The sequence below is a fragment of the Apodemus sylvaticus genome, chromosome 13, assembly GCF_947179515.1.
Source record: "Apodemus sylvaticus chromosome 13, mApoSyl1.1, whole genome shotgun sequence".
NCBI classification, from domain to species: domain Eukaryota; kingdom Metazoa; phylum Chordata; class Mammalia; order Rodentia; family Muridae; genus Apodemus; species Apodemus sylvaticus.
In genome coordinates, this window is record NC_067484.1 from 50,845,972 (window position 1) to 50,866,430 (window position 20,459).

Consider the following 20,459-nt stretch of genomic DNA (forward strand, 5'->3'; position numbering starts at 1 on the left):
ATTCATCTTTCCCTGCCTCAAATTCATTTCAGAGTCCCCCCCCCCCCCATGAAAGGATCTGAACAGAACATTCATGAAAAGGAACCGGGGGATTGGCGGTGGTGGGGAACAGGAAAGGGGCCATTCACAGCCCTGAGTGAGTCAGCGCGATGGGGCAATGTGCAAAAACTCCTCTAGGCAATATGGACATTCCAGTGTGGAAAATAAAACTGCAGAGATTTGCAAAATGTACTTATTCTTCACTCCCAGTTGCAAAGCTCGTGAAAGATGTAATTTGTAGGCTCAAGTGCCTTCTGAAATCACTAGCGCTTGCACTTCTGAAGTCATTAGAAATGGTTAGTGTTAACCACATGTCTAATAGCCCTACACTTCCAATTAATAACACGTCTTTGGCTACACTTGATTAAAATTCCCTTAACACTATGTGACATATCTCCAATTAAAGTGCCCGTTTGTCTGCAGAGCCGTACTTTGTCCAAGCAGTGGATTACGGGGACTATATCTACTTCTTCTTCAGAGAAATTGCAGTAGAATACAACACTATGGGGAAGGTAAGATGAGAGACTGTGGCTGGCTCCATTGATGGCATCTTCAGAAACCCACTTTTGAACCTGGAAATGCAAACTAAACCAGGTGACTCCGGGGCTGGCCAGAAGTGACAGACTGAGCTATCTGGAAGCCTGATCCACTTTTTCAGAGCAGTAACAAATTACAGGGAACCTCTTGATTAATTTCTACTGAAGATCTAACCAACAGATGTTTGGTTACTTTCATAGCGAATTCCAAGTGTTTTGAAATGTAGCTTCCAGGTATAATTTTCCCTTTTAATTGAGTTACTCCACAGAGACAATCCATACCCAGTATCTTTAGGCAAACTGAGTCTTGGTTTTATTGCAGAAAGGAATAGAACAGTTACAGGATGTTTATTTCAGTTATTTTTTTTTTTTTAACCAGACATCTGATCAAGGTCACTAAGTTAGAGGGCACAAATAAAATACCAGGGTGGCTTGCATGGGAGAGGGACTCACACTCCAAGTATGAGATTTCAAGGCCCAGAGGCGGCCAGTGGGGATGGCAGAGATGGTGCATACAAAGTGTGCTTTTGTCTGAGGAAATAAAAGCTAAGCAGTCTGTATGGAAATGAGTTTATGTGGCTGGGAGCTGATCCCCTGAAGGATTTATGGCTCCATATTAAATGCCACTGCCTTATCTTTTAAAACATTCTGTTTCTTTGCTGAGTTTTTTTTCCCCTCTCCTTTTCTTTTTCCTCTTCTGTTCCTGATTTTAGAAAGGCAATATTAAATGAAACACCTTGTTGTTTTGATTGTGCTGTTAAGCAGAGGCAAATTCTTCTAAGATCTTCCGCATTTCAGAAGGAAACGACTACCTTTTCCTATGTGCTTTTCCCGGCAGGTTGTTTTCCCTAGGGTGGCTCAGGTTTGTAAGAATGACATGGGAGGGTCTCAGAGAGTCCTAGAGAAGCAGTGGACATCTTTCCTGAAGGCTCGCCTGAACTGCTCCGTGCCTGGAGACTCCCATTTTTATTTCAATATACTCCAGGCAGTTACAGATGTGATTCGCATTAATGGCCGTGATGTTGTCCTGGCAACCTTTTCCACACCTTATAACAGGTAACCATGCCCTGGCTGTGTTGACCTAATAAGTCCTTCCCAGCTCCCTTTTCCCAGGGGAAAAGATTTGCGACTGATGGAAAAGCAATAAGCACTATTCAAAGTAAAAAGCACTTTGCTCTGAGTTTTCATCAATGAACTAATTAGAATTTATAAGCATTATTAAATTAAGGTTTTAGGGAGAGTAAGTTAATACAGTATCTTCCATTTATATGAGTTATGTATAAATACATTCTATGGGATTCCTTTCCTGTAAAGCAAATTTTCTTGTCCTCTTTTTATACACGAGGAAATTGATTTAAACATTCCTTTGCCTGGACCAATGATTGAAAATGAAGTATTCTTCTCTGCCAATCCTTTCAGTTGTATTATTTCCCTCACTGGATTGGGAGACACATGCATGGGTGTGCGTGGGTGTGAAGGTTGGGCATTTATTAAAAGGCTACAGAAAGAAATTTGGAGCGAGGTGCCAAGGATTCCACCTTAGCTTAATGTGGAGTTATCATTCAACTTGTAGATATAAATCTCCAGTGACGTCAGGAAGTTAGGTCATGGCTCAGATCCCAACCCCAATACAATTGCCTCTGCTGGAGTCTGGTGAGGGTTCATAGGACCTAGAAATGCTGTCTATAACTTCATTTGTATTTTTGTGTTTAGTTCATCAGAAAATTTCGTCAATTAAATGTGACATTAATAATTGCCCTAAAGTAGTGAATATGCATAGAAATGACAGCATAGAAAAGCAGTCATGTTAACCATCTTTCTCTGGTATCCAGCTCTCTATAAAGCCTAATGTTTCCAACTCTCTGAGAAGTGAGCAGAATTCTGGGTCGTAACTCCTGGCCATGATCTCAAAGTGCATGCACCATGCTCTCCTGTCTGTGTAGGGATTTAGAGATTCTGTATGGAATGTCCTCTTCTAGGAATACACTTTAGATTATCCTTTTTCCAAGGACTTTCATGAACTTCATGAGGGCCTGGATGACAAGCATTGCAAATGGTAAGACTGTAAGACTGCATCTGGAAAGACATGCCTAGGAATTTGGGGAGAGCCCTGAGCAGAGCAAGCTGGGGTTGAACTCCCACTCCTCAATTACAGGGAGGGCAAGTGTCACACTTTTCTCACTGAAGATAAATGAAAGCAAGAGCTTATATTGCAGCAAGAAGTATTCGATTAGATTTAGGTACGTTTTCATCATCTATAGGGATTTTTAGACTTGAGGATAGGAAAGATATAAAATATCTCAAGGCTTTTGAATTCACACTTAAGGGCCTATGTATCTGGGATTTTTGGAAAACATAGCAATGCAAGGATTAGTGGAATTTAAGAATGCATTTCTAGATGGGGTGTTTGTTTTATTAAATATGTGGCTTACTTTGTGATTATAATACTACACTAAGTTTTTATGTATTAGAGATAATCTATTTTCTTGAGTGATCCTAAAATTATCTTATTAGGCTTATGCAGTCTCAGAAGTGTTATTTGTTCGATGAGATCAGACAACCTAACTTGCCAGTCTACAAATGCCTTTAAGACTTGGTGATGCCAGCTTGCTGGCAATCCTTGAGGGGTACCTACCTCTTTACCTGGGCAAAAAGAGCAAGCAAGCTCCTGTTCTGGCCCACCAGCCCATCATGGTCTGGCTCCCTTTCAGCCTATTTTTGGTCACTCCATACCAGACCTAAGGTCTGGTTCTCTGGAATGGGCCTTTTTCTCTCTTGTGAGGTCCTCAAACCTGACGAATGTCTGCCCATCAAAGCCTGGTGGACTGGTCTCATGTCATGAAACCTTGTGCTAACTCTAATGCGCAGATCTTACTGGCTTACTCTGGATTTGTTTATACTTTTCTTCATTGTAAACAGTGATCTAGCTACTAAAGCAGGACCTTGTTTCTGTGCATTTATGAACTTCTATAACCAGCTCATAATTCTCCTGCAACAAAGGAGTTAAAGATGTGATGAAGAAATGACAGACTTTCTTCCCCTGCCTTGAGTTTACTGTAACTAGCCTGTCGATGCAGTTTTGATTGGCAGATACATGCTTTTTACACATTATGATCTCTTCATTTGTGGTGGCCAGGGTATGGACTTTAAATTCTTCCCGTCTGTAATGAGAGTTTCTTGCGCAAATGTTTTCTGAAGGAGTGTACTGAGTAAGACCTTGTATGACATGTCCTTCGCAGCATCCCTGGTTCTGCAGTCTGTGCCTATGACATGCTTGACATTGCCAATGTTTTCACGGGGAGATTTAAGGAACAGAAATCACCCGATTCCACCTGGACACCCGTTCCAGACGAACGAGTCCCCAAGCCCAGGTAGGTACATGCAGATGTTTATTTATTCCACTATTTTCTAACTCAGAAATGATGAAACTGGCTTGAGCCTCTGATAGTGAGCATCCTGTCTACCACACATGAGTGGCTTCCATCACAAGCCAGGCAGATAGAGATCCAGGAACAACAGGAAGACCCTCATGACCACTTACATTCACCTTTACCAGCACCCAGAGTTATCTTTAGTTCTTCCAAACCATGACTTTAGTCTTCTGGTTGACATATGTAAATGTGGTTTGCCCACTCTAATAACAGGTGATAGATACCATCTGCTTCTATTGATCTATAGTGGAGAATTAAGGACCAAAGAGTAAACTGTATCATACAAATTTACCTAGAAAGATATGTGTGTTGTGCTTCCCTTTGGGTTTTTATGAAATCTTATCTTATCCCGCCGGGCGGTGGTGGCACATACCTGTAATCCCAGCACTTGAGGAGGCAGAGGCAGGCAGATTTCTGAGTTCGAGGCCAGCCTGGTCTACAGAGTGAGTTCCAGGACAGCCAGGGCTATACAGAGAAACCCTGTCTTGGGGGAAAAAAAATCCAAAAAATAAATATCATTCCCTGGGTATTTGGGAACAAGTGGGATCAGAGTTGAGTCCAGGGCTCTGGGTTAAGGACAAAAATCATGTAGTTGGTAAGTGGGTTGGTTTTTTTGCATTCACATTCAGTATAATAGTACTAGCCTTTCCCAAACTGAGCCCTAGACTCTCACAAAGAAGCCCATGACTCAGAGACACTGCAAAAGTTTCTTGGACATATAAAATTTCTTCATATTCTCCCATTTAATAGTGAACTCTGGAAGAACATTTCTCCCATCCTGTTCCCGTGGTTTTCAAGTGTAACACATCCTCCATACCTCCACCTTTGTGGTCTCAGTTACATGGATACCTCTCCATTGAGTCTAGGTGGTACTGCAAGCCAACCCAATGTCTTCTTGGCTGTTTTGCTTTCTAATGTTCTCCTTTAGCTTCCTATCCTACTTCTCCTGAAATACCTACAAGTATATTTGGCTGAACCAATTTAGATATTAAGAAACAAGGAAGGCTAAGTAGCCTACCCTCAATTATCAGTTGAGTTTCCTGGTGTATTCCTTCCCTGTTCAAAGCAGACTCGATGTAAAAGGTACACTCTAGGAACCAGACAAATTCCCTAGCTCAGTACCTGGGATTGTTCCATAACATATGAATGAGCTACAAGAGGAGTTAAGATGGAGGGATTGGGTTTTAGGCAGAATATAGCTATAAAGGCTGTTGAGTGAAGATGATGTCACTCTGGTATTACAAGGACACATGCTAAGTCACTTTCTCTTATGTCAATCTGTTTACCCACATGCTTCCATACACTTGTCTTAAGGGCTGGCTGGTTGTAGCTACATGGAATGGGGAAAGATTGTGTAGTAAGGACCTAATTTTTCCTTTCCAGCATCAGCAGGCAGCTAGGTGTCTAGACTACAGACTTTAGTATTCTCTGATATGAATTTGTAGAGATTTTCATGTAACCCCTCCAACCACAAAATGTCTTGCAAAAGTTCACTTTTGCAATCTTTGTTCAGTTGCAAGGAATTGGTCCTTTAGGAAAGAATCTTCAGTGTAACTGGCTTTTCATACCTTCCAAAACCTCATAAAAATCGAAAACATAAAATGAAAAGTGAACTTATATACCCCAAGAGCTTGCTGGTGTGTACGTCGGTGACTGAAAAACACTGTTTTCTGTGCTTATAAGAGTATTAGCATAATCCCCTCCTTTGTAGAACATATACCTCTAGAATAGAGTGTCTCAAACTGTAGGCCATAACCCCCAAAAAGACCATTCATTGGAAAGCACAGATGTTTATATTAAGATTCATAATAGTAGCAAAACTACATTTATGAAGTAGCAACAAAACAATTTTATGTTGGGGGAGGGTCTCAATAACATAAGGAACTGTATTAAAGGGTCATAGCATTAGGAAGGTTGAGGACCACTGGTCTCAAGCCTCTAACAAGATAGTCTAGTTTGCTTTCTGTTGTGATAAACACCAAGACAAAAAGCAACTTATGGAGAATGTATTACAGTCTATCATCAAGAGAAGCCAAGGTGGGAACTTGACTCAGAAACCACAAGGCTCGCTGCTCCCTGGTTTGCCTCTTCTAGCTTGCTCAGCCACTTCTCTTGTACAGCCCAGGCTCACTTTCTAGGAGGTGGTACCACCCACAGTGGGCAGAGCCTTCTTACCTCAATTAACCAATAATAACATGGCTCACAGACAAGCCCCGGGGCCTGAGTGTTGGAGGCAAACTCTCAGCCAAGATTCTTTCTTCCCAGGTATGTTTAGGTTTGTGTCAAGGTGACAGTAATGCATCCCTGAGAGACATGTCCCCACACACTCTCTCATTCCCAGTTCCATCTCGGTTCACTGGGGTTTGTGTGTGCATCTGGAAGGAAGCCAAGTTGCCTGGAGATGAAACTGAGCTGTACTGGCTAAGGCTCCCTCAAGGAATGAGGAGGCGGTCCAGAGGAAGTCTCAGCATGTTGTACTTGGGGGTATTCTGCATTGTTCAACATCCTCTTCTTGTGCCTGGGGTACAGTCTCTTCCATGCCAGTTGCTTAGAGAAGCAGTTCATTCAAAGAATTTGCCAGAAGGCATGGAATAACTCTTTCCCCTCCAACCCTTGTTTCCTTTTAGGCCAGGCTGTTGTGCTGGGTCATCCTCTTTAGAAAAATATGCAACCTCCAACGAGTTTCCTGATGATACCCTGAACTTCGTCAAGACGCATCCACTCATGGAGGAGGCGGTGCCTTCTATCATCAACAAACCTTGGTTCCTGAGAACGATGGTCAGGTGGGTGTCAACAAACCGCGTCCTAAGTGGATTTCCCTGACTTTATCTCATGCTTGTGGCTCCTGCCAGTGGATCGTGTTTCGAAATGCCACAAACATCTTCTGCTCTCCTGGGCATTGATTCAGCTAGGAAATGTTGACAGGCTGGGTCGATGCCACCAACTCCCCATTGCCACATTCTCAGTGAGAAGAGTGCCAGTATTTTCAGGGTAGTTCCACACACGCCAGCAATTAGAAGATAGAAAAAAATATTTCCTTCCGTCTTAGTTCATTAATCTATTCTGTGCATTACAAGGGAGTCGTGAAGGAAGACTTGTAAGACATGCTTACCTGTTTAGGGTTTACACATGATTGCATTGCTGGCATGAAGGGGCACGGCATTTGTGTTTTCTAGCAGAAGTGATGCCAATATAGAAGCATTGTCCGTTTGGGGAGATCTCTGATAGCTTTAAGCATCCTTTGTGACTGCAGATCATTTTCAAAGACTGCCAATTAATGACACAAAATGATTTTTATTCCCTGACCTTATCGAACATATGGTGGACTCTCTTGACCATCACCTAGAAACCATGCTCTATTACCTGTGGGAAGGCTGATGTTCTCTAGTTCCTGTCTTGGTCCTTAGAGCAGATAGGTATCCATCAAAGATGGGATGGTCATAAAGTTCCATAGAGGAGGTCTGCTGGGCCTCAACTCTATGCTTGTCTCTCTCCAGCGCCTTCACAGAGGTGGTTTGGCCAGCACGTCCTGGTTTTAATACTTCTCTGCGCCCTCCACCTTTTGACCCTCTTTACCACTTTGCATACAACCTGAAAGTTTTCTAGTCTTGTTGACAGAGGTTTTGTGCCTCCTGGGAAAAAAATGAAGGATGGTGTCCGCTGCTTTCCTTTTCAATGTTAAAAAGAAATACTAAGTATATTCCCTTCTTGTGTCTGCTCTCTCCATTGGAACCATCAGTCTTCCCTTATTGCTCATGGATGGGATCATGGCTGAGTGGTTTCATATGGTTATGGATAGTTATTTATTATAGAACTTGGCCTCTGTACACACACTTCCTTCTCCCTGTTGGAGTCACTCTAATGTTCTACATATGAAAATAAGGGACCAGAACAGCTTGAGAGCATTACTTACATGCATATATTTTTCATGACATTGTTACTAGAAAGCCATGCCACACTTGTTTGAAGTGGAAAGGGGACCTTTAATGATAGACTTACAAAGAGATTTTTGTTTTTCAAATGCGATCCTCTCATTTTTAGATACCGCCTGACCAAAATTGCAGTAGACAACGCTGCTGGGCCATATCAGAATCACACTGTGGTTTTCCTGGGATCAGAAAAGGGAATCATCTTGAAGTTCTTGGCCAGGATAGGAAGCAGTGGTTTCCTAAATGGCAGCCTTTTCCTGGAGGAGATGAATGTTTACAACCCAGAAAAGTGAGTCGAACATTGGGTCCTTTCCTGGTAATTATTTGTCATTTGACTGTAACCTTTCCCATTCATGGAAAATCACAGCAGACAAGTTGGGTGATCACACCATTTCTTAAAATAAACATGAACATATAAAAAGGATTGTTTTTTTTTCTCCTTGCCAATATTGTATGTCCCTATAGCTGCTCATGTAGGGTGTACACATAAGGTCTGTAAAACTTCAGTTATATCAGATCATGAAGTCAGCATGTCAGTCCAGAAGTGGGGGATGAGGATAGGGGCAGGGGAATGAAAACAGTTCCAAAGAATCTACTAATAGTCTCCTCCTTCCTCATGGAACTAGGTGCAGCTATGATGGTGTAGAAGACAAAAGAATCGTGGGTATGCAGCTCGACAGAGCGAGTGGCTCACTCTATGTCGCCTTCTCTACTTGTGTGATAAAGGTGCCTCTTGGCCGATGTGAGCGACATGGGAAGTGTAAAAAGTATGTATTTTTTTTTCCTTATTGACAATTTGAAAAATCCCTTAGCAGTTAGAAAGCAATCCTGGTTAGCTGACAGTCATCCTTCTCCTGCAGAACCTGCATCGCCTCCAGAGACCCATATTGTGGGTGGGTAAGGGAAAGCGGTTCCTGCGCCCATCTGTCACCTCTTAGCAGGTAAGGAGCCTGAGGTGTGGGAGGGCAACATGCCTGGGTCACTCTTCATGCTAGATGTAGGCTTGCCTGTGTTCCCTCAAACCATCTGAACTCATTTTTCTGGGTGAGAAAATTTCAGCCACGTAAACGCCAGGTGACTCCTCCAGCCCTAAAGTCAGTTCACAGACTCCGCCTCACACCCGGCACAGTGCCCATAGAATAGTCACCCTCACACTGGTTAAACCCGCAGAAAGGAAACACAGTAGGCTTCAAAAGGGTTCCCTAGAAAGTGGGACATGAACATACCCGCCTTGAACATCACCGTTTGAGGAGAGCAGAGAAAGAAGCCATGGGGAACCAAGTAGATTAGTAGATGGTTTGTCCAGCCACAACAAAACGAGTTTGCTAATTGACCAACTGTATGAGGCTGAGAAGAAACAGCACAGCATTTGTTAACCCACGTGCCCAGGCTTTGAGCATGGTATTCATAGCCAATAATGCTTTCTCCTGTGCTGAACAAACCCTGACCTTACTTCCATCCAGCACACAATCAATGTTTGACAATTTCCCAGTGGATCCACTAGATCAAGCCCCTCTGTTCGGCCTATGAGGTTCTTTCTTTTTTTTAGATATGAAATCTAAAATAATATTTGGAAAAAAATATTCAAAGTGTGTCTCAGAGAGATTGTGGGTAATGCAAGAGAGATGTCCAGGGCAGTCCAGGGCGCTCCTTCCACAAAGGAGCTTCCCCGGTCGCATCCGTAAAACAACTATTTTCCCATACTGGGAACATCTTTCCAGCTTTTAAAACAGCTAGACAACTAGAAAGAGACAATTTAGTGACTACCACCCACATCCTTTGAGAAATATTCTCTTGAACACAGCTAGCGATAACTGTAAAATATGACCTGGAAATCTGAGCGCTGAAAAGATGCCCCACTCTGTAGGATCAGTCGTGGCTTTGCAGGTAGCTCTGTTGACGACTTTTGATAGAGCTGGAGCCGTGTATCTTTTCATGAAATTCCTTGGGGCGGGGTAGAACGAATCAGTGAGAGGGGAGCCGAGAAGAGGCTCATTTGTCAACAAGTGGACAAAGATAACAAGACTTTCATAAGCTGTTTTCAAGTTACTATCAGAACTCCCAGAAGCTCCCTGTTAAGCCCTGTATTTATATTTCAATGCCACAGGTTCTGGTCAACACATGCCTAGCTCTGCTGGGTGAGTGGGCCTTGGGACTAGATGGATACTGGCTTTCATTACAAGAAATCCATAACCTTAGAGAATGAATTTCATTTTCATTACAGCCAAAGACATTAGAGGCTAAACATGGACATTTAGATCAAGGTGCGCCTTTCAAAGCGGTGTCTTACAAGGTTTATGATAGACTGGGAGGCAGCCACAAATCAGAATTTTTATTTACATTTTCGAAACCTAAGTGGAGTGGACAAATCTGAGTGTGCTTGTTTTAAAAATGAAAGTGAGCGGTGGTGACTGATAGGATGAAGGAGGAGGAGAGGAGAGCTGAGGATTGGGCAGAGAGAAAGCAAAATCCTTGTCAGAGTCCGCCCTCTCAGAGCCTGCACATGCGCACTGACCAGTTGTGCCTTCAAATACTTGGTTAGCTGTGCTTTGTAGGCAAAGAGATAGAGAGAAAATGGGCCTGAGAAAGGACAGAGAAAAGAACAAGAGTTCCCTTACTGCTTATGTGAGGAATGAGCTTTAGCTTGAAAACTTTAAATGTTTAAGGAACGCTCAAGGAACCAGAGTTAAGGAACGCGTAGAGGAATCCACAGGCTAGTTAACTTCCTGATTCCTCTCTGAGCTCACTGCTATCATAGTAGCCTCTCCTTGAATCCCCCCCCCCCCCCCAAACTCATTGTTCTAAGCTTCAGAGAGCTGTTTCCCTCTTACACCCTCCACTCAGCTTAGCTAAAGGGTCACTTTTTTAATGAAAAGACTCATGGCACTGAATTTCTCTTCTCTTTCCTTGTCCTCTCTCCTCCATTTTGTTTTTAAAGACTGGCTTTTGAACAGGACATTGAGCGTGGCAATACGGACGGCCTAGGAGACTGTCACAGTAAGTATAGTTTTTAAATCTGATCCTGCCTGTGGATAAAGATGCGTTTATCAAATGGTCTCGAACACCAGCAGTGACCCTTTGAGGCCAAAGGATCACTTTACAGAGGTCAACTAAGAAAACACACATTTTCATTACACTTCATAACAGTAGCAAAATTACAGGTGAAGTAGCAACAAAAATAACTTATGGCTGGGGGTCTTGGGGGGAGGGTCGCTGCAACATGAGGAGCTGAATTAAAGGTTCACAGCCTGCAAAGGTTGGTCTAGGAGCATCATGCCCTGATTCTGGACATAACAAAGCTTGTTGAAGCCAGCACCGCCAGAGTTCCTGCAGTGAACACAGGCACCTCCCCTTCATTCTGACGCTGTGGAATAAATGCGTGCTAGGGGACATTAATTATAGCAGAACAGTAAGTCATGTCAGAATTTCCATTACAAAAACGACAGTCTTGTTGGGTTTCTTAATGTGCTATTACTCTGCATTTTAGCCAGACAATCAAAAGTTTAATCACCGTGCTCTAGCTTTTTAATTGAGTGGGACTGTTTTAGTGTTCTTTAACATATTTACCAATGAGAGTAATTATTTTTCAAAATGAAACCGGTTGAGATCAGAACAAACTTAAGGAATAACTTCAGCAGCGTAAAGCGACTCTAAATGACCTCTGTGAAGACATTAACCAAGTGCCCTTCTCAGCGTTCATATCACATACTATTAAGTGGCACCACTGTACTTAGAACTTTTTAGAAACATTCAGGACTCTGTCCCATTGTTTTACGGAGCTGATCAATATCAGGAATCTCCTGAAAAAGGTTTAGTGTTGTGAACTTGAATAATAATGTTATGTTCTTAGAAAAAGAATATGTTCAGTTTATGACTTTATAAAAACCGAGTAGGAATTTATTAAGAGTCTCTAACACAATCTGCAAGCACTTGGGTTCAAAGAAAGAAAGGCATTTTAGGAATCAAGTAAGACAGATCTGAGGCTCTGAGAACGTGGCTGTGGGTTTCTCAAAGGAGACTCACCTGGTTTGTGAGTCTCCTTAATCTTCCATGTTTGGAAATTCATAAAATTTGCATTCAAAATGGCACTGGAAAACAGCTCTTAAGGGAACAAAATTGAGTGACTCTATAATAAAACCATAGATGTAATTGTAAGTCTTTAAGTGGCCAGAACTGAGATTTCAGACCAGGCTGTAATCTGACTTTCTATCATATGCTTTTGTAAGAAATACAGAATAATCAAATAAAGTGGGCAATTATAGCTTTATCTGCAAGTTCTTGACTCGGACATAAGTTGGTTTATTAATAAAATATATGGCCAACATTTTCCTTTATTATATCTTCACATGAAATATTTACACATCAAAACTGGTGTAGGAGATGTGTTAGCAGAAAAATGGCTGTGTGGTGTGTGTGACTATTCTTCTGTATCAGTGAAACAATTCCAAGTTTCATCATGGGGCCTTAATTATCTTGTGCCTTATAGTTTCAGTTTTGTAAAAACGGGGGTTTTGAGGGGTGAGGGGGCTGTTACGGGGGATGTTTTATTAAATTAGCTTTAGAAAACATTTTCATTGAATTTTTGTGGTCTGGTGTTATGAGTGCCTATAAATAGAAACATGGATTTGGCTTGAATCAGGAAATGTACAAAGAAGATGCTGATGAATCTGGGTGTTTAAGTGTCTGTACACACTTACGTTTTGAGGCAGAGGAACCTAAGAGAACAAATATATGTCAAGTAGATGGTTCTAATCTAGTGATTTAGTCTATATGCCCAGGGCCAGCAGTAAACGCCTGTTTCCCTTCTGCTCCACTGTCCCCACTCAGGACAGAAGGTAGGACAATGCCTCTGCCTGTCCCCTGCCCTGAAAGCTTCCTATTCTCATGTTCTCACCAAAACAGGAACTACTTCTATATGCCTCAGTATTCAGGGGGCACTTACAGAATTGATTCACTGTCAGGGTTTTTAGGAAAGTCATGGAGTGCCAGTGTTTGGCAAACCAACAATCTGACATAGACACATCAGCACACACGCCTACATCTGTGGTTTCCCAAGTGTGGGTGTGGGCTTTCATCTTCTAAATTCAAACTCCCTGCAGAGTTCAGGACATTATGGATTATGACACTGGACACTTCTCTCGTTCATCGAAGAGGAGGAACCAGATAGAACATGAAGAAAAGTTTTCACTTACAGACACAGCGTGGTTGCTTTATCCACAGCCATGCCCCAAGTTGGGCGTGGCTTCCTGAGGCTTATAGAGTCATTGCAATGACCACTTCCTCTGCTAACTCTTGGATTTTCAGTGCTGACTGGCGGTGGCTTTGGTGAAAGTCACTGGTGGAAGAGATCTGGAAATAGGAAATTGGATTGAGTAGGAAGCGTCTTAGGTTACAAGCAGGAAGTAACAATGGCGGCTGAGTGTTGGGCTCCCGCGTGGACCCAGCTCTCATTACTCACCCCTGCTCAGTGTGTAAGTCACACTCAGAGTGTGCAGCTAAGTAACCACCTCCCCCCACTTTTCTCTTTCAGATTCCTTCGTGGCGCTGAATGGTAAGGACAATGTTACTGTCAAAATTTCATGTTGATGGAAATCTATTGTACTAATCCACCTGAATATTTTTAAGCCTTAGTTTTCTTTTTAATTAACTTTTATCCTCATTTTTTATAGACATTTCAACTCCTCTACCAGATTATGAAATGTCTTTCAACAGAGTGTATGGTCAGTTTATTGCTATACATACATATATATGTACATATCAATATTAATACTTAAAGTTACTCATCCTTTGGTAGTTTTTAGTTTTCATTCTTAATCGTAGAACAGATTCTTTGTTATTTCAGGGCCCCAATTCACTAAACTTATTTTCTAGATTTCACTATACTTTAAAAAAAAAAATTCTGCTTACATAAAACAGTTGATTAAGGAGAACCAAGTCTTACATATTTAATCCATATAATGTGAAACATGCCAACGTTCAAGAACTTGGTAAATCTAATGAATTTTAGAGGGAGAAGAAATTTCTTCTTGAATATCCCTGTATATAGAGATTCAGGATAAAAGAACAGTACTTAGAACACAAACTGTAGCCCCTCAGCTGATAGGGAATACCAACCCCCTAATCCTACATGTCAGGATAACCTCCCCAACAGGGGAATTCCTATATAATGGCACAGGTAGCATAGACACCAGGGTTTTATGAGGCAAACATTTGTTGTGCAGCATGAAAATGGCCAACAACATTCAAGTTCAGAAAGAATTTGACTATTTAAATATATTTCTAGTAAGACTTCTTCAGAATGTATGCAAGGAAGCTTGAGGCAGTGAATATAATATCCAAACAGGATTTTGCCCATTGTTCTCCACCTGAAATACACAAGTGCAGAGCCAAGTTCAGGAGGGATCCGTGCTTCCTCACGTGCAAGTCAAAATGCAGCTGGTTTGGTTTGTTTTTCAGTACTTCCAAACGCCTATCAACTGAAATGAGTGAATGTATTATAAAAAATAAATGATATGAAATCATCTCTGTAGTATCAGAGTTAAGCTTTGCCTTTTAACTTGGATGATGAGTTCGACCATTTATAGTTTCTGTATACTAGACACACAGTAAAGGAGTGGTTTAAGAGGCAGTCTTTAAGTGTTAGCCTAGGCAAAAATGGAGGCAAGACAAAAAAAAAAAGGAGAAAACCCACAAAATTTAGGAAACAAACAATACTTCAAGGTGGCTACAAATGTGCTCAATTGTTCTACGTAAAATTTCAGGCCCTAAGCCTGATTAACATAAATTAGAAACCTTATTGAAGTCTTCAAGACTGTCTTAAAACCCAGAGCCGTGCAATGCAGTCCCCCTGCCCAGCCCCGCCATGATTCAACACAGGATAGAACAGACAAGTCTGCAGGATTCTGCCACCTTTGACATCTGCTCATCTGTGATTCAAACAGGAATATTGAACAGCACAGACCAGGAGAGAATTGCCCAGAAAGCAAATGTCATCTAGCTTAACCTTAACCTTCAGGAAGGAGACCCACTTAGCACCTGGTCTTTCGCAACGTCAGACGTTGCAATCACGGCTCATAACTGAATAATTTTTATCAGATGTTGAGACATTCAGACCTTGAAAGTGAACTGGCAAACTTCCTTGCATCCATCAAATGTTCGAGACCGATTTTAACTCCCAGGGAATTCCTCGAACATATAATTAAACTCCGAGATGCTCTTTATAGACAAAAATCACTCTCCAGGCAAGTGTGGCGCTTTCCTTTCCTCCTCAAAGAACAGGCATTGATGAACTTTTCCATATGTTAATGGGAATATGTTAAAATTAAACCTTTGAAAGGACAATGCCCCGTTCTTGTGAGCTCCTGATTTGAAGCTTCTGGAAAAAAAAAACAGAGAAGAATGGGACTAACCCTGTCCATTGCAGGGAGGAACTATTCAGCATGTGTAGTTACATGGCTCATTTACCATCGAAATCAGTGATGATCTATCACAGAGGTCAGGAAATTACTAAAGAGCTATAGAAAGATGCTTTCAAAGGAGGGAAAACATAATACATTTTTTTAAGGAAAAAAAAGTGATGCTCTTGATAGTACTTATGTATTTTTGTAAGTGATGGTTATCTTGGTAGGAACTAAGAAAATAATTCATTCATTCAGCAAATACTTACTGAGTGGCAGTTATTGCTCTATTGAGCACGGAGTATGGGCAGGATTTGTATCCCCAGAGGAAGGACCAAATGGCGACATTTATGGGTATGATACAGACGAGGAAGACAATCCAGAGTCCACCTACGCTCTCAGTAGCTGTGTCTTCTGTATGTCTTGAGCTTCCCGGCTATTTTAGGTCCATAAAACAAACCACCAACATGGAATTTCCTGTCTCAGAGAAAGACATCATTTTAGTCTAGCACTGTGTAAGCTTTCGGCAACACCAGTCACATCTGCAAGAATACCTTTTAGTGAATTGGGCCCTGATTGCTTTTCCTCTCTCTTCCTCTCCATATTAAATTAGTGTCTCTAATGTCTAATCGGCTAGAGTCATTAACAGTAAGAATAGTGGGAAGGATCTCTAACCTGTAGACTCACAGTGTCTTGTAGATGTAGAGAAACCACATGATGCCTGATAATTAACTTTTTGAAAATATCTATAGTTTTTGAATCTGTGAAGACTATGATAGTATCCATTCCACTGATCAAGGTGTGTTCCTATTGAACCACATGATTACAGCAAACCCATCCACATACAATACCATGTCCACAAGCCATTGTCTAGTTTCATGACGTCCTTTTGGTTACCAAGTCTCACTCACAGACAATGCGTACATGTGGTACAGCCTGTAAAATCACATTGTGAGACAGAGTATCTGTGATTCCTAGCTGTCGTGTTTAAGGATGAAGGGTCACAGATGCTTGCCTGCAGGAGCTACTGCCCTTTTGTCCTCTCACCTCTCACCTGGTGGCTTGACACTTTTTGAGGCCTCACGTATTTGCTGTTTACTTCACGTCTGCTCCATGCTTTCCAGCCTGAAGCACAAGTTTAAAAGACTAAAGTAAATCAGATACAGTTTCTCTAGATTTACATATAGAAAATCAAGACATGGTGTATATTAGACGAACCCTTCAAAGATAGGAAGAAGGCTGATTTCTCACATTTGTGTAAAATATTTTCCTACCTAAGTACCATCTGGTCCACATTAATTTCCTCTTGTAGCCATAGCTTTCCATCACCAATGAGTTTTCCATGTATCTGTAGCATATGGTCCAGGAAATCTTTCTACAGAAAACGTGTCCCTTAGGCATATATTTCCCCTAGATTACCATATTAAGAAATGTTCTCACTAAACCATGCTTACAGCATTACCACAAAATCGCCCCTTGAACACGGTTAAATTGGAAATTCTCATAGTGCCTGTCCATTCAGGTAGAAGGAATTCTTGCTACTTGAAGGGGAGCGTAACCCTCCACCCCACACCTCCCTACCCACCTACAAAGCTATTTCTAATTATTTTCTTATGTTGGGTGCTGAGTTGTAGTTGCAAGGGCCATTTTTCTTTTTATGTAGTCTTGAGTTCAGGCGTGGTAGTAAACATGTCTTTGACGGCAACGGAAGCAGGAAGGAAAGTCTTATTTTTATTTCTCAGGCTGATTTTGTCACCCCGATTCTTTTATCAGCATTAGGTGGGATGTAGACCTCAGAAATGCAGCTTCTAGAATCAGACATTCTGTGAGGCTTAAATGAGCATATTTTCAGTGATGGGCTGTAGATAGAGCAGAATATTTTCAACAAAACTGATGTTGGAAGCTGTGTGGGAACCACCCAGGTTCTACAGAGAGAGGACTTCTTAAATGTTACGGAAGCTTTGTGGCAGCTCTCAGGAGTAGTATTCCAAAGAAATCAGTATTGCTTACATGAACTTGGCTTGTTTTCCCCTGACAGCAAAGTTTAGGATATAATGCTATTAAAAACAACAACAACAACAAAAAATGTGGCTGGAGAGATGGCTCAGTGGTTCTTAACCACACTGACTACTCTTCCAGTGGTCCGGAATTCAATTCCCAGCAACTACATGGTGGCTCACAACCATCTGCAATGGGATATGATGCCCTCTTCTAGTGTATCTAAAGACAGCCACAGTGTACTTACATACATAAAATAAATAAATAAATCGTTAAATATGAACAAATAGACCCCCCAAAAAAAACAAAAAGAAAACATTTTTTCTTAATTTGTAATATTAAAGTCTCCTGGGACGCCAACTTCTAATGAAAATTGCAAATTAAAAGAGGAGAGAGAATGCATCTATCAGTAGGACCCATCTTTCTGGTGGCCAGTATTTTATCATATACATGGTGATCGATCATATTCTGAGGCTGTAACTCTTAGAATTACTCTAAGTCTATTCTCCTCTGTGCCAATGATACTGATTGCACATATATAGTAGCTATTTTACTTGCTTTCCTTAACTTACCTGGAACTTACTATATATAGCCTTGGCTGGCCCCAAGCTCAGAGCAATTCTCCTGCCTCAGCTTCCCAAGTACTAGGATTATAAGAACGAGCTATGACTCCCAGTGATATCGTTTCTAAAGTTCTTAAGATGTGGCTTTAGGCAAGACGGTTTAATAATCCACTTGAAAGTCACAGAAAAGCTTGATTTTATTTCTACAAGAGTGGACTGCTGATCAGGTTCCTTTAAATCAATTTTGAGAGCCGAGATGGAAGGGTCCGATACAATCTGCATTTAATCTTGTGGGATGATGGAGAGCGAGTGTCTAAATGTGTTCCTAGGATATAAATATCTAGCTTCTCTACCACACACTCCCTGACTTACAAGTCTTTTGGCCCTGTCCTATGCTGGACCACATCTGAGATCAGAACCTACCTTTTTTCTAGTTTAATTATCTCTGTCAGTGAGGCCTCAAAAACAATGTCTCATAAATTTGAATCATAAAACACTGCACCCCGTTTAAACACAGAAGGTGTGTCTCTATAGGCAGGTACCAGAGGAGGTTTCTATGCTAGAGGTAGGAATGGATCTCTTCGGAGAGGGAGCATCTCTTCAAATGAGGAATGCCCATGAGTTAGCTGAGACTGAACACTAGACACACCGTGGAGTGAAGGACTTAGTTATTTGTAATGGGAGAGGCCATCCACTCAATGCCCCCTACCCGGTCACAAACCATGCTCCTGGAGGTACATGTCCTCATGCTGAAAGACACTAGTGTTTCCTGAGCATCAGGTATTGTGAAACTTCTACTGTTATGCCACTTTATCTTCCCAAGGCTGGCAGGGCTCATTGTCCCTGTAGTGTGGCAAAGGACAGGGTAAGAGATTTACCAGGCTTACCCCACTTGTAGCTGAGACAATCTCTGTCCCTTCATTCTCTAACTACAAGTTCAAAGGATCTTTTGCTGAACACTGTATAGGTATCACATACACACCAACCTCCACCAGTCCTGTCCTTGCCAAGGCTCGCCCTCGGTCTCAAGGTCACCGGGTATCCTAGATCATGACCTCTGAGCAACGGGACTCCGGTCTTTGGTGTTGTTTCCCTAACTGTATTTGTGATGAAAACAGGGCACGCCAGTTCCCTCTATCCCAGCACCACTACGTCAGATTCGGCGTCCCGAGACGGGTATGAGTCCAGGGGAGGTATGCTGGACTGGAACGACCTTCTCGAGGCACCCGGCAGCACAGACCCTTTGGGGGCAGTGTCCTCTCATAACCACCAGGACAAGAAGGGTAAGGCCTTGGAAGTGCCACTTCCTCTGGTGGGGGAGAGTGGTGGGGGAAAGGGGAGGACTGTGTACCTGCTTCCAGCTGAATCCTAGCAGCGTTAGGAACCTCCTGTGCACTATCATTGAAAGCATCTCAGAAAAGACTGCAACCCAGCCCTTGAGCCAGGCTTGATCCCCACGTGGAGAAACCACACAGAACAAATAACATGTCCCCGGGCCTTCCTCTGTCCAGAAGAAGCTCAGGCTACTTCAGAGCCCATGCTAGCTCCTCAGATCCCTTCCCACTCCTGAACTTCTCCTAGTCTGATGCTGTGAATTCTTGGACCCTCTTTCCCCACTGTAATGGGATGGAACGCTGTGCAGGTTTTGGCAAGTAAAAGCAACGAAAATAAAAAGCCTGCTAGTCAGTGACTTGAGGCTAGCACTGGCCCCTCTCTCATGGTGCTGAATCTGAATAGGTCTGTGCTCCACAGACTACTGTAATCACCCTTAGAGGACCAGAGCCGAAAACAAAAATATGTTATTTAATCAAGGAGAATTGCTATGCATTTGCAATGGAAAGGAAGCTTCACTAAATGAAAGGGACTCTACTGTGAACTGTCTTAAATTCTCCTTTGCTTTCTGTGCTGGCCTCCAGACAGGAAATGTCATGTCTTTTTCTAGCTGTTTGCTGCTTCTGGTAACACATTCTACTTCAGCTGCAGCTGCGAGCAGAGAGGCCTTTACTTATCCCAAAACAGTCTTGTAAATCAGTGCCTCAAAGGCCCTTATGTTGTGGGCCATCTCCCCCAATTCAGAATTGTTTGCTTCTATATGTTTTCAAGAGTTCCACCCAAGCTAGGGTTGGGGTTTTGAGGATCAGGCTCTACAGGGACCCTTGGAGGACAACCTGTATCACACCTTCTCTTGGAGGTTGTTTTTTGGTTTTTGGTTTTTTTTGACTTGGATGAACCTGGACAGATTCCCATGCTAATTTTTCATATATATTTTTAAGCTGCTTTTGTCCTGTGAGCACACTGCACTCTCTTGCCCTAGTTCCCATGCCTAAGCGGTAAAGATAGCCCCTTTACCCTGTCCTCCTGTGTGTCCTCTTTGCTGACTTCCTTATTCTTCTATAGACTTTTGTTTCTTTGTATGTCCTGCTTCCAATCTATTTAAAGAAGAACAAAGCTGGGTTTTGTCTCACTGTCCCCTTTAAGTTAGAGGGATAGCTGTCCTTACCAGCCTAAGAAAGTATTCAGTAAAGGGGAAACTGCCCAGCAGGCTGCGGGTCTCAACATGTGACAT

At 42.2% G+C, this 20,459-nt stretch overlaps 1 protein-coding gene across 1 annotated transcript in view; it reads left to right on the forward strand.

Annotated features, from left to right (window-relative positions):
* Sema6a (semaphorin 6A) overlaps nt 1–20,459 on the forward strand; it is a 120,841-nt gene that overhangs the window by 76,884 nt on the left and 23,498 nt on the right. The window contains exons 9-18 of the mRNA XM_052155512.1: nt 463–551; nt 1,414–1,631; nt 3,815–3,946; nt 6,634–6,789; nt 8,048–8,224; nt 8,562–8,702; nt 8,796–8,876; nt 10,874–10,932; nt 13,466–13,486; nt 19,012–19,176. Coding sequence (XP_052011472.1) covers nt 463–551; nt 1,414–1,631; nt 3,815–3,946; nt 6,634–6,789; nt 8,048–8,224; nt 8,562–8,702; nt 8,796–8,876; nt 10,874–10,932; nt 13,466–13,486; nt 19,012–19,176 — 1,239 coding nt within the window. The remainder of the gene's footprint in view (nt 1–462; nt 552–1,413; nt 1,632–3,814; nt 3,947–6,633; nt 6,790–8,047; nt 8,225–8,561; nt 8,703–8,795; nt 8,877–10,873; nt 10,933–13,465; nt 13,487–19,011; nt 19,177–20,459) is intronic.